This window comes from Ornithodoros turicata, chromosome 9, assembly GCF_037126465.1.
Source record: "Ornithodoros turicata isolate Travis chromosome 9, ASM3712646v1, whole genome shotgun sequence".
In the NCBI taxonomy this organism is placed as follows: domain Eukaryota; kingdom Metazoa; phylum Arthropoda; class Arachnida; order Ixodida; family Argasidae; genus Ornithodoros; species Ornithodoros turicata.
The window spans coordinates 24,542,215-24,555,041 of record NC_088209.1 but is presented as its reverse complement, the minus strand read 5'-3'; the positions used below and the strand labels follow the sequence as shown (position 1 = coordinate 24,555,041).

The 12,827-nt window shown below is 45.5% G+C and overlaps 1 protein-coding gene across 1 annotated transcript in view; it reads right to left on the bottom strand.

Moving 5' to 3' along the window:
• Positions 1-2,685, bottom strand: part of LOC135369440 (RYamide receptor-like) — a 46,203-nt gene extending 43,518 nt beyond the window's left edge. The window contains exon 1 of the mRNA XM_064603029.1: positions 2,273-2,685. Coding sequence (XP_064459099.1) covers positions 2,273-2,685 — 413 coding nt within the window. The remainder of the gene's footprint in view (positions 1-2,272) is intronic.
• Positions 2,686-12,827: the final 10,142 nt, after the last annotated feature.

Below are 12,827 nucleotides of genomic sequence, written 5' to 3'. Positions count from 1 at the left end.
TCTTTCAATAAAACTAAGAACAATCAAAAGCAAAACCACGCTATTTTAAACTTGCAATGTAAGAGTTCCTGCCAGGTCTCTTTCAGTCCCGAGCCGCAATGTAAACAAACATAAAACAAATCAGGCTTTCGGCGGACTCCGGAGGCACCAATTAAAAAAAAAAAAAAGAAACAAACAAACGTGGTTGGTGGATTCGAAAGATTCGATTCGCAGTTTTAGGCACTGGGGTTCGGATTTCCGAATTTTGAATTGCTGCCTAGAATCCCTTGATGCCATCCCCGTCTTTTCCTTGGAGGGCCCCAGCCTAGGTATTTATCGTTTGTCTTCCAGCTTCTTTCGTCTGTACCTGCATAATTTATTGGTTACCCATTGGAACCCATCTTCCAGGGCAGTTAACTTGCACGTTGTGCTCCGAAAGGGGGTATTATGGGCAACATCCGAAACTTCGAAGTCGGTAAGACTGCGCGAGGAAGGAAAAGTACACGACACCCGCTCCGGTCGTTATGCGCGCTTCACTGCAGCACACTTGTGCTCGACGGGAAGTGAACTTAACAGTGGAAAAGCGCTTTCCAGTAACGAAGTCTTAGTAGGAGTTCATTTTCAACTAGACACGTGTGACGCTCTATCAATGTGTGAGGTTCTTTCATCCTAGAAAAGGTTCGGTTTCTTTTACCCTGAGGTTGTTCCGTGTTAGCGCCGCGAAGCAACTGTGGCTATGAGCGGGGTACACACGTGGACAGATGGAGAGAGGACAGCAGGAACGAGTGGGGGACAGAGGGGTTAGTATGCGTCCTGGGCCGACTTCAGGGGGCAACTGTGCCGATATTCGTCTGGAAAGTTTTCGGAAAACCCCAGGGAAAACCTCAGACAGTGGATTGGAACCCACCACCTACCAGTCTTCAGCACGACCTTGGCAACCACCAATGAGCGGGACGCCCCCTGTTGTTGTTGTTGTTGTCGCTTTTTCCATGAAACAGTATTTCGTTAACCAAACCTGCATGGGCATTTTTTTTTCATGGGTAAAATGATTTGAATTCTGCAGTAAACTGATTGAGGTGTGGTATAGGTGAGGTGCATCTTTTGTAACCTCTTGTTGACGTATTTTACCAACTCGAACCCATTGTGTGCTGAATGGTAGTAAAGTTTGCAACATCAGTATTGTACGTATTGTGCGTAAATTTACAAAATGAAATAGTTTCATCTTCAAATTAGTCCGTAGAAAAAATCCCACCACAATATAGGAAACCAAGGCTGAAATGCATGCACTACATGGAAATTCCAGCATTCGTTCTATACACATCTACAACCTGTATAGCTGTGGAATAACATCACCCTTGTTTGCAGTAAGTGAGGACAATCGATCCATTACATCAATATCAATGGGCAAGGTAGACGTGACCTGGAGCTCGGCCCACGATTCCGCTGCATAGGCGAGAGGTACTGCAAGGAAGTTTCGCGTAAACCACAGCAAGGTAAAGCTGACGACGTGTTGCAAGCGATACATAGTTGTTTAAGCTTTCTTGCAAATGTATCTGCAGCACAGCCGGGCATTACATCATGTAGATGACAGATATAACATTGTATTACTGTCGTATAAATAAAAATAAAAATACTGGACATGCCAACCGCTACGGAAAGGTGTCTATGTTTAAGTATTATGATCCCCATAGCGCCGCATGTGCCATGTACAAACGTAAACTTCCCGCATCCATAAAGAGAGGAACATCGAGCGAATCAGCGAATATCATGAAACGCAGGACATAGTAACAGCACGCGAGTGAGCTGTCGTAATTCCGACGACGGTAGCATCTGCTTGAATTCGACAAGTTCCGAGACAACGACGAAAGAGATGACGAAATCAAAGAGGAAAAAAAAATAATAAAGAAAAGAAGGACGAGACAGATTCGTTCCATCTCCTCGTCCTTTTCATGCACGTGGAAGGGGGGAAAGGTCAGCAAAAACGAGACGTCGGCTTGCTATTCCGCAAAGAAAAAAGAAAAAGAAATGAAGGAAGAATAAAATAAATAAAAAGGAAAATAAAAGTATTAGGAAAGAAAGGATAAACTAACAAACGGTAAAAGAAGGACGAGATATATATTACAGACAAAGATGACAACAAAAATATTACTAACAAACGGCGAAAGAAGGATGAGATGGATTACAGAAGAAGATGACTTTAAAAGAAAAGCATGAGGTTAATGCGTCGAGGGTGAGAGTGGAGCACTGAAGAATGAGATTGCACGACTGAAGTTCACAGGAAGGTCCGACTCACCTGTCTACTCCTATTGCAGTGAGTGTGTACACCGACACAATCACGGAGAGGTGCTGCATAAAAAGCACGACGGGACAGAAAAACGGCTCGAATATCCAGCGGCCGAGCATAAAATCCGTGTACGTGAAGGGAATGGAAAACAGAGCCATCGTGATATCCGAGAGGGCCAAATTCACAAGAAACAGGCGCAGTTCCCGGGAGGATCTTCGGCCCAGAAGTAACACGACAATCACCATAATGTTTCCGGCGAGAGCCAAGAGAGCGGTGAAACTGTAGAGGGCGATGAGAAAAACCTGCAGTTCGACACCGAGCGCCAACATGGGTGGGTAGTCCGTGTTGGATATGTTGCTGGGTAGAGACACGTTGTTGTCGGTGGTCCCCTGGGTAAGGTGCACGCGTTCAGTGAAGCCCATACCGCCGTGCGCGCGAAGCTGTTGAGACGATGCTCCGTACAGGCTGGGTCGCGACGCACTTTCTGGCACCGGGCGCCGGCGCGTTCGAAACTCGGAGATGTCACTTCTCTTTCTCTCTGGTTTCGTTCCTCCGACAAATTATGGCGCGTGTACTTTATACACGCTGTGGTTTGTCTGATTAGTTTTTTTTTAAATTTTCCCGGGAACTTCATTTGTAACCAGAGACGTTTTGAAGCGGTTGATTGCACGTGGGATGAAAAAGTAGTATAGTTTAGTAGGAGTAATATAAAAAAGCAGGGAAAATAAAAAGAAGCTGTAAGTGAGTGTTCTCAAGTATCTATAGCTAATAGGGATGTGCGTATATATTCTGAATTTTTGAATATCTATGCGGTTAAATTGTATATTCGATTCGAGTTTGGAATCTAATATGAAATTGTGTGTTCTAAATTCGGATCGAAGCGATGTCTTTCCCGAAACGAGCACATTTCAATACTTTCGAAGCTGCAAAAGGGGATGTGGTTCCGAAGCTGCTGTAACCCAAAAGCCCCACAAGACAGGGCATAAAACAATGCGAGCGCGGCTTCGAAAATGAATCCGTATTATTACATACTACGTACGTATTCCCCACGCTTGGTTAGATTTAGCAGGTGTCTTCATGTTGGCAATTATTACATGAGTTAACAAAAGGCAAGCTCATGTTCCTTAACGGTACTCTATATTTTATTTCATGTAAGCCGTCTTCTATTATGTACGGATGCACGAGACCGAATGATCAGATTACCGTAATTTAAATTTCGTGACATCTACACCTAACCCCATTGCATTGTTCACTGATTAGATATGTCTTCCGTGTGGATATGTTTTGGCATCAATGTTGGATGTCAACCAAACGAGGTGACTCTATCAAGTCAGCAAAATTATTACATTTATTACTACTTTGGCATTAAAGTTGAAGTCTAGTCACACGGAGTGGCTTCCCCTAACATTTCGATGGAACTAGACAGACCACGACTAGGTGAATACGAGCTCCTGAACAAGAACTCGCAGCCTGTCCAGGATTAACGTATGTGTCTTGTCGCAGCCAAGCCGAAGTCCAGACTATTGAAAGGCATGTGTATTGTCTTGTATTGTTACCTGGAGGACGGGACAGGTCGCGATGCCTGAATGGTGGTTATCTATTAAAAAGCGTGACTTTGCGAGTGATTACTGCTCAGGCAGCGGCATGGTCGAGAAGGATTGATTGATTGATTTGTAAAAGAAAAAAAAATCGAGATGTGAGTCCCAAGCCACTCCGAGAGAAGGGGGAAAACATCCAATCGTTGGTGGTAGTCAAGGTAGTACTGAAGACTGGGAGGTGGTGGGTTCGATTCCCACAACAGCTCTGCTGTCTGAGGTTTTCCCTGGCGTTTTCCCGGCAGACATTCAAGACGAATGTCGGCACAGTTCCCCATGAATTCGGCCCAGGAAGCACACTAGCCCCTTGTCGCCCACTCTTTCCCGCTGCCCTCCTCTGTGTTAGCGCCGCGAAGCAACGGTAGTTATGAGCGGCGTACAGGCGAGTATAAAGATAGAGAGAAAGGACTTCAGGATGGAGTGGGGGAGAGGTGGGGTTTGTAGGGGGGTAGAGGGATGTGTTGTAATGCATGCCGCAGACGACTTGACTCTCTTTTTGTCGCTGCGTCGCTAAGTAAGCCATACAAAACTGTAACACCACCGTCACACGGCAAATTGAATGGCATTCCCAGCGAAGGACATTCGCGCCGAATTTCATTCGTCTGTACTGCATCAAGCTACACGAAGAAACAGAATGTCATTCGCAAACGATGTCACTGTCGGTGATTAAGACACCAGGGCCGAACGTATGAAACATTATACGGGTACATTAGTTATAGTTTTATTTCTATTTCTCGAAACTAGCGAAGCACTAGATTATTTTGCAAGATTATTTAGATTATTTCGCTGCGTTGACGACGACGCTCAGTTGACTAAGCGTCACAATCAAAGACAGGTAAGAACATCAACAGGGTGCGACGATTGGCGTGTTGAAACATACTTGCAGTAGAGTATTACGCGGGAAAAACACGGACACAGAAGAGAACAAACTACTGTCAAGTAAGAAGCCTGTCTGTACCACGCATTAGCAACGTGGCGACTGGGAACGAGGGTGGTTCTAAGAGAAACACTGTTAAGCCTTCCGTCCTTCGTTTCAAAAGTTATCAAATTCGTGATAAAATACTGGATTACAACTTTTCAGTCGTGTTTAGTTTCTTCAAACAGTTCATCTTTGTTTATTTTTTTTTGCCACCTCTCTACTCCAAGGGTACGCACTACGCAGTCGATGCGAAAGGGAAAAGCGAATGAGTTCCCCGATGTCAGTCGCATGTAATGCCATTTGGTTTCACCGTGTGGCACGGAACGAATGTCATTCAGTGCGAACGTCATTCGCTGAGAATGACATTCAATTTGCCGTGTGACGGCGGTGTAAGATTGCGAGTTCCATTTGTTTCCGTTCTATACATCCATTACGTCTATCTACTCTGGTCGTATCATTGGTCTAGCTGACAGAGCGGGGAGGCATACAGCTGTTGGTCTATATATATGCAAACATCGTACAGCAAGTCACGCTATTAGCAACCCAATCGAGGAACATTTCGCCCCAAGTATCATGCTTGTCGGAACTGGGACATTATTTCAGTCAGTTACATTTAGCGAACAAATCGTGCGAGCTATAGCCATAAACCAACTGACGCCAACAATTCCCGTGAGACATTAGGCAGTCGTTAGCGAAGCCACTAAATGAAGTTCTGCGAAACAATGTTGTAAGGCGATTACGCTTGTGTTATTGGGTTAATGAACTAGAAGCAGAACATTATACGGACACACAGTTCTTTGTATCAATTATCATATCATATGTCAGGTGCACCTTGCCAATAAAAAAAGATTTGCGATCGACGAGCTCTAAGACCAGTTTGCAGTTGAATAGGGAATCGTTTGTTGAGGGTAAGTAAAGTACAAGATGGCTGTATAGAACACGCAAAATAATGACACTGAAGCTTTCTAAATTTAGTCGAAACTCGTTAATATGATCGCGGTCGTTCCTGCGGATTTTGGCCATAAAGCGAATTGTCCCATTAACGAACACGTGTTACGAGTCGTACCATACTCTTTACGTATGCTTCAAAAAGTAGAAAATGACGCAAGCTGGTATGAGAATACAAATAATGAGACATTTTCAAATAACGCGTAACACTTTATTTTTTTTATTTTTAGAAAAAGTTCGCGTGTATGAGATCCTGGTGGGTCCATGATCGCTCCTTGAATCTGACGCATATCTGCTTCTTCATTATGACAGCCACCGCTGTTCCTGAATGCCGTATGACTGCAGCTCAGCTAGCTCAGGTCACTATGACCATATGACCAAGAGCACTGCACTTGTAAGCATCATTAGAGTCACTAAATAGGGGTACAGAGTATCACATTCCTTTTCCTATACCATCCTTTTCTTCCTACAACACATCGCTGATTTTACTCCGCGGGAATGGGCAGTCTTCACAGACTCCAAATTTGCACTTCAAGCTATTGCAATTTCCGGCATACGAGGCCCATCCGCAACCCTAGTCACAGATGTGTTAATGGCTTACAACACTGTCTACGCAGCAGGCCACAGGCTAGTTCTCCAGTGGGTTCCAGCCCATTGTCGTGTCCTGGGGAACGAGCAGGTCGACAGCGCCGCAGAAGTAGCACTCTCGTATCGGACACGGACCAGTATTGCTCTGCTGAGAGGAGACCGCCGTTCCATTCTGCGACGCCTCGTGACACCCCTGGCTTCCCACCAATGGACAACCGACATTCACCCCCCATCTATGTTGAGCAGAGTTGATCCAACGCTCGCTTTCCGCATGCCACGAAACACCTCTCGTCAAGATGCTGCATTAATCCACCGAATGCGCCTCGATGTGGCCTTTACAGCTCAGTGGCGTTACCGCTTGAGACAAGCTGACTCTCCCGCCTGCTGCCATTGTGGTGCTCTTGAGGATCTGGAGCACATTTTTCTTCATTGCCCCCTCTACCAACCTTCCCGAACCGCACTCTCCGAGTCTCTTCGTCAGCTGGACTCTCGCCCCTTCTCCCTATCGAAAGTGCTTGGTCTCTGGCCCAATCCAGCTCAGCAACGATCTGCGCTCAAAGCTCATTTGACACTTCAGGACACCATCGGACTTTGATCGTTATTGTGAAGGGACTCATTATTTTATTCCCCACATCCCCACCAGCAATGGGGTAGAGCATCGCCTCTGGCGATGAACTTCCCCACTCTTCCTCCCAAAATAAAGTTGTTGTTCTTGTTGTTCCTTTTCCGCGCCGGAGCCGCCGTTCGGTGTCCGCGATTGGGCCGGTCGTGTCACGTGGTTTCTCTTTCCAAGATCGCGCCGTCCATGTTGAGTCTCCTCCATACAAAACCCGGTTTCCTCGATTGCGAGCTGGCTCGACTGGGCGCTGTTGTCTGGCGAAGAAGGGGAAGATTGGCGTCCCATTGCTAGGCGATGCAGCCGCACCGGTTTAGTTTAGCACAAGTTTAGCGGCAAAATGTTTTTGTTGTTTCTGCGAATGAATCTAGTCTTTATATATGTCCAAATAAAACGCGTATAACAACTTTCTGTGTCGTGTTTCACTTTTTGGTCCCGTTTTTAAACGTGTTGAGCGATCGGAAGGATCTATAGTGCACGGCTGCGTGCATCACATAGCGTACCTGTCGTACCAGGCGCCGCAGGCGCAGTCGTCCATTTCTCCTTAGGCGACTTGGCCTGGCTTGGATTGTGCTTCAACTGGATCTTTAGCGCGCTACCATCAAACGCAAGCCAACGTCTGGTAACAATGGGGTATCTAAGGGCGGCCTCCGGCATTGCACGCATCGGGATAGGAACAAATACATGGGCAAATGGCGACCTTGGGGGACCTGCTTTAACGAGTGTAAAGTAAAGTCACCAAATAGGGAGTAGAGTAGCGACACTGAGCCACGCCGACGAGCGAGACCGCCATCTTGGGTCCGGCGCGGCTGCGTCGCCTAGCAACGGGACGCCAATCTCCCCCTTCTCCGCCGGAGGACAGCGCGCAGTCAGATCGCAACCCAGGAAACCGGTTTTGGATGGAGGGCACTCAACATGGACGACGCGTTCTTAGGAGGAGAAACCACGTGACACGGTCAGCCCAATCGCGGACACTGAACGACGACTAAGGCGCGGAAAAGGAATGCTCTCTAGGGTAAAGTACACGTGTTAGCCTCTGGTTGTGCAGAAAATACCGGTCACTGTCATATAAACATAATGTCATATTAACGAAAAAGAGTTACATGTGGACGCCATCGGGAGAGGTCATAAAGCGGGGATGATGTATATGTTGCCATATATCCCCATTGTTGATAACTTGCCTTCATAATTAGCATTTATCATCCTCACCATCACATGTTTGCTCACGTGTTTCTCTAATAAACGGATCTGCCTGTGCTTCCTTATTACAGTATGTGCTTAATATGTACAAGCTTTCGCGCGGTGTACCACGCTTCATTACCTCTTTCTGTACCTGATGAATCGTGGACCACGAAGCGAGAGCTTGTACGTATAATTTATTTATTTATGTACATTCCTCATATGTATTCCTTATGCATTCCCCTGCCGTATAGCACGGCAGGAATGACATTATGACTGAACTCATTACGCACTGAATGTAATTTTTCGTGCTCGCGTGCCACGGGTATTGCTATGGCAGAAAACACACAGTTCCCGAAAGTTTGACAATCACAACGTGCGCCATCATTAACGCAGAACAAAAGAGAGCGAGAAAGAGAGAGAGAAAAAAAAAGGATTTCAATTCCTTTTCTCAATCACAGAGCCGGCATCGTTCAAATGCTCGCAGACACACACTTGCCCCGGAACAAAGCACGAAGTGTGTATGCTAACACGGAAGAGCAATTTTCTTCGTATCACCAGTCAGCCGAGCGATAGTCGTCCAGCTTGCATGCCCCTGTGGATCAAAGGATTCGGAAGTGCAGTTCCGTAAGCTAATGGACCGTGGCATGCGCATTTCGTTCGTGGGTGTGTTCTATTTGACGAGAACGCACGCTTTTCTTTGTGCGGTGAATCGTTGCACGCAAGAAGAGACACCGAAACGTGACGCTTTCTCCCAACAACAGTCGCTATTTGGCTGAGAGAAATGGCGCATGCAGAAGGTGGTAATGTCAAACGTCAAGGGTTCGGGAAGGAGCCGTTATGAGAACATCGCGTATGAAATGTCTGCCGCTCGGCATTGTATTTTTGTCATTGCTGCACACGGGCGTCTTTAACAAGAGAGAGAGAAAATATTATCACAGGTAGCACAGGTTAATTAACGTTAATTTCCTCATTACTGCTACAGAGGCGGTTGTGTTTCCATATGGTGTTGTTTCCTTTGCATAGTATGCTTGTTGTCACCATTTCTGCATTGGAAACTTTAGTAAACAATCATGTGCTGAAACTCTGTTAACTCTTTTAAACTTTTCTCTTCTGTTTTCGCGTTGTTTGTCGACGTATTAGTTAGTTCCATTCTCTATTGCTGCTCACTTTTTATTTCAAATTATGTCCTCAATTCCGTTTATAGTAACATTGTGTTCAATTCTTTCCAGCGTCAGTAGCTATCGCGGGACAGATAATAGTGCACCTCATATCAGTTTTGCTATTATTCGTTTTATAGATGACACGAATTACCTACTGACCACTAACGGGGAACGCTGACGATGAAAACCTAAACGGAGTGCATTCCTTTCAGTGGGGCTTCGAGCTTATCTAAAAGGAGATCTGCAAAGCTCACTGTGCACGGTAGAACTTGACCCTCTGTAGTCGTAATAGTCAAATAGACTCCTAATGATCGATGGCGCGTTTGATGGATTATCCTTCCACCGGCTCCACAGAATGAATGACGAAACCAAAGTAGCCGAAACTCGTGTTTCGTATAATCGGACGCCACGATAAACCTCTGTTGGGGACAAATGAATTTCGCGGCGTTGCGATAGATGCGATTACACGCTTTTCGTGCTACATTTTTACATTATCCAATCATCTCAATCATCATAATCTAAATAAAGTTGTCTTTTTACATACATACTTTTTTTCATTTCCGTTTGCAACCTTTACTTGATTCAGGGATATACTACACTCACGTTCCTATACTCCGCCGGGACTATGCTATATATTTCGGATAAGGTTCCTGGAAAATTTATAACCACACACCGTTCAATCCAGATATTTGGGGAAAGAATAAACCGCGGCTCTATTCGGCTTGGCATGCGTCCAACTGCGTACCGAGTATATATATGTGGGTTTTTCACTGTAGCCACCCCTTCGTGACTGATGATGATGACCAACGTGGGTAAAAATTCCATCAAGCGACTCTTACATCCTCCAGCCGAAGAGGGCGTGCAGGGAAGCTCATGCTGATGCTTCGTGGCTCGTAAAACGTTCGACGAAACGTTAAGATACATATCGTCGACAAAGGCAGCCTCAGCTGTGAGTATGCAGAAAGTCTAAATTGCAGTCCATTTAGTACGATTAATCACGTCTTCCGACTACGACACTCAAAAGCGCCATTTGCGATAGTAGAAAAAGGAAAACAGAGGGAAAACCCCGCAAAAAAAGACATGCCTATACGCCGCTATGAAACAGGAACCAAAATACTAAACAGCTATACGCTACGAACAGAAAGTTCGCAAAGCAAAGCAACGCGCACGCACGCAAAGTTGCATACGAAACAAAAGCTCAACTGTTCAGTCGACACAAATACTGATAGCTGTACACAGCGAAAGAGATCTTAGACCTCACGAATAGTAACAGGATCCTGAACAGATAAGCAGCACTGTACACTCTTAGAAATGAACTTCACCGCATAGCACACTCGTAGCCAAACATCATCTCGAATGATATCGTTATCTGCCCTGATTTGTTGAAAACGGGAGGCGTACGCCTTTTTGTGACAATTATGAACAGCATAAGTGTCACAAAAATGGCGTACGCCTCCAGTTTTCAACAAATCAGGGCAGATAACGATATCATTCTGGACGATGGTTGGCTAGGAGCGTGCTGTGCGGTGAAGTTCATTTTTAAGAGTGTACCTGGTACGCTCTCGCTAGTTCATGCACGGCTCTCCTGCCCTACCCTCTCGTAGTATATGTCGAAAGCAAAGAACAAAAGAATGATAACAAGGACACTACTATACTGCTGTCAACTAAAATAGTGGCATGCACATTTTCAACAGAAGCTGCAAGTAGGCGCTCAAATTCGGCTTCTTTTTCTTTGGGCCATGCAGGAAGTGCGGTACTTCATTGAAGTTTTTTGTTTATTAATATACATTTGGTGCGTTATGCTAGGATGAAACCAACCGAATATGGTAAACAGACGTCTTGCACAAGCAGAGGTATCGTACTAGGTATACTAATAAGTTCAGCATAGTAACTACCATATTAAATGTCGTTTGAAGAGCCCAAGCCACATTTGGAAAGTTGTAGGACGCATTAGAATGTAGCTGACTCCAATTTCTGTGTGCCCGTGTTAGCGCTGCGAAGCAACTGTGGTTATGAGCGGCGTACAGGCTTGGTCAGATGGAGAGAGGACAACAGGAAGGAGTGAGGGACAGGGGGGGGGGGTTAATATGCGTCGTAGGGCGACTTCAGGGAGAACTTGGTCGACATTCGTCTGGAAAGTCTTCGGAAAACCCAGGGAAAACCTCAGACAGCACAGCCGGTTGTAGGATTCGAACCCACTACCTCCCAGTCTTCAGCACGACCTTGGCTACCACAAACAAGTGGGACCGCCTTAACCTTATTCCAGTTGTTTACGATATGCTACCCTCCGCGGAGCTCTCTTTCCACCAGCGCAATGCACATACGATAATAAAAACACCACGTGACAAAGCGCGCTGCAATAATAGCGCTCTCAAACGAGCTTTTGACACGAAATGACACAAAGAACGAGCTATGATAGAGAGTGACTTTTTCGGGTTAAAATCGATCTCACCTGGTTATTCCCCCCCGAACTGACCTCCGACCACTTCGGGTTAAACCCGATTTCTCCCCGAATTCCAGTCACTATGAAATCCTCAAGTGACGTTTCCACTGAAGACGAACAAAGGTGGCAAAGTGTAACACATGTACTATACAATACAATACACCCATGTGCGTCGGCAAAAAACATTAGGAAATGACCTAATAGACAAGAAGAGAAACAAAAACACCCAATAACACCCGAAGGCACAATTATCGCTCGATTTCTCCCCGAATTACAGATTTCACAACAGCGCCCGATTTTTACCCCGCATCTGAGGAAGGCATTTAACCCGAAAAAGTCACTCCCTAGCTATGAATGAACGAAATCTGCCCTTTCGTATACCTTCCTGGGCAATCGATGTCCATCACTCGGCAGTCAACTTCTCAGATCATCTTCTGGGATCTTCCCGCAAAAGAAGTAGCAGAAGAAGTAGCAAAAGAAGCACTATTACTTCACTTATGGTATCTTCGTCTGGCAGTACCAATGCTCTAAGCCAGAGCTCTCCGAGCTGGAAGAAACAACTGCCGAAGCTGTTGTCAGAGCGCTTCGTTTTGACCAGTCGAAGATATAGAGCGCTCCAGAACGATCGGTGGCTGCCAGTCGAAGACGCTATTAGACTACTGTATCGACCATCGCGATAGAAGATCCCATTCGTAGTCGCCGAAACAAAGTGTTGCTATAGACTTTTTCGTTGTTACACAAACAAAGGCAGTAGTACATTTTGCATGACGGATGTGAATCACTCCCATCGCACAAGTCTAATCTCAGCTGTCGCTTTTTCTTTTTTTTTTTTTCTAACAAAGGAACCTATAGCTTTGAAAGATAACTTTGGGGGGAAAACGCTTAGAGCTGACATTTCTCAAGAGCCTCGTATGCGAGGGCGGATGGGTTCGATATCTCTTCAGACGTTATAGACATGAAGAAAGAAAAAAAGCAGTCCATAAATAGTAAATAAACCAGTTTCGTGGTGATCTATTTGTTTATTTTTTCGCTACCCTGTTCACGGTAAATATTATAACCACGAATAAGAGGGAGGGTCTCCTATTTCCAAAGTAATAATAGAGCCACGCACGT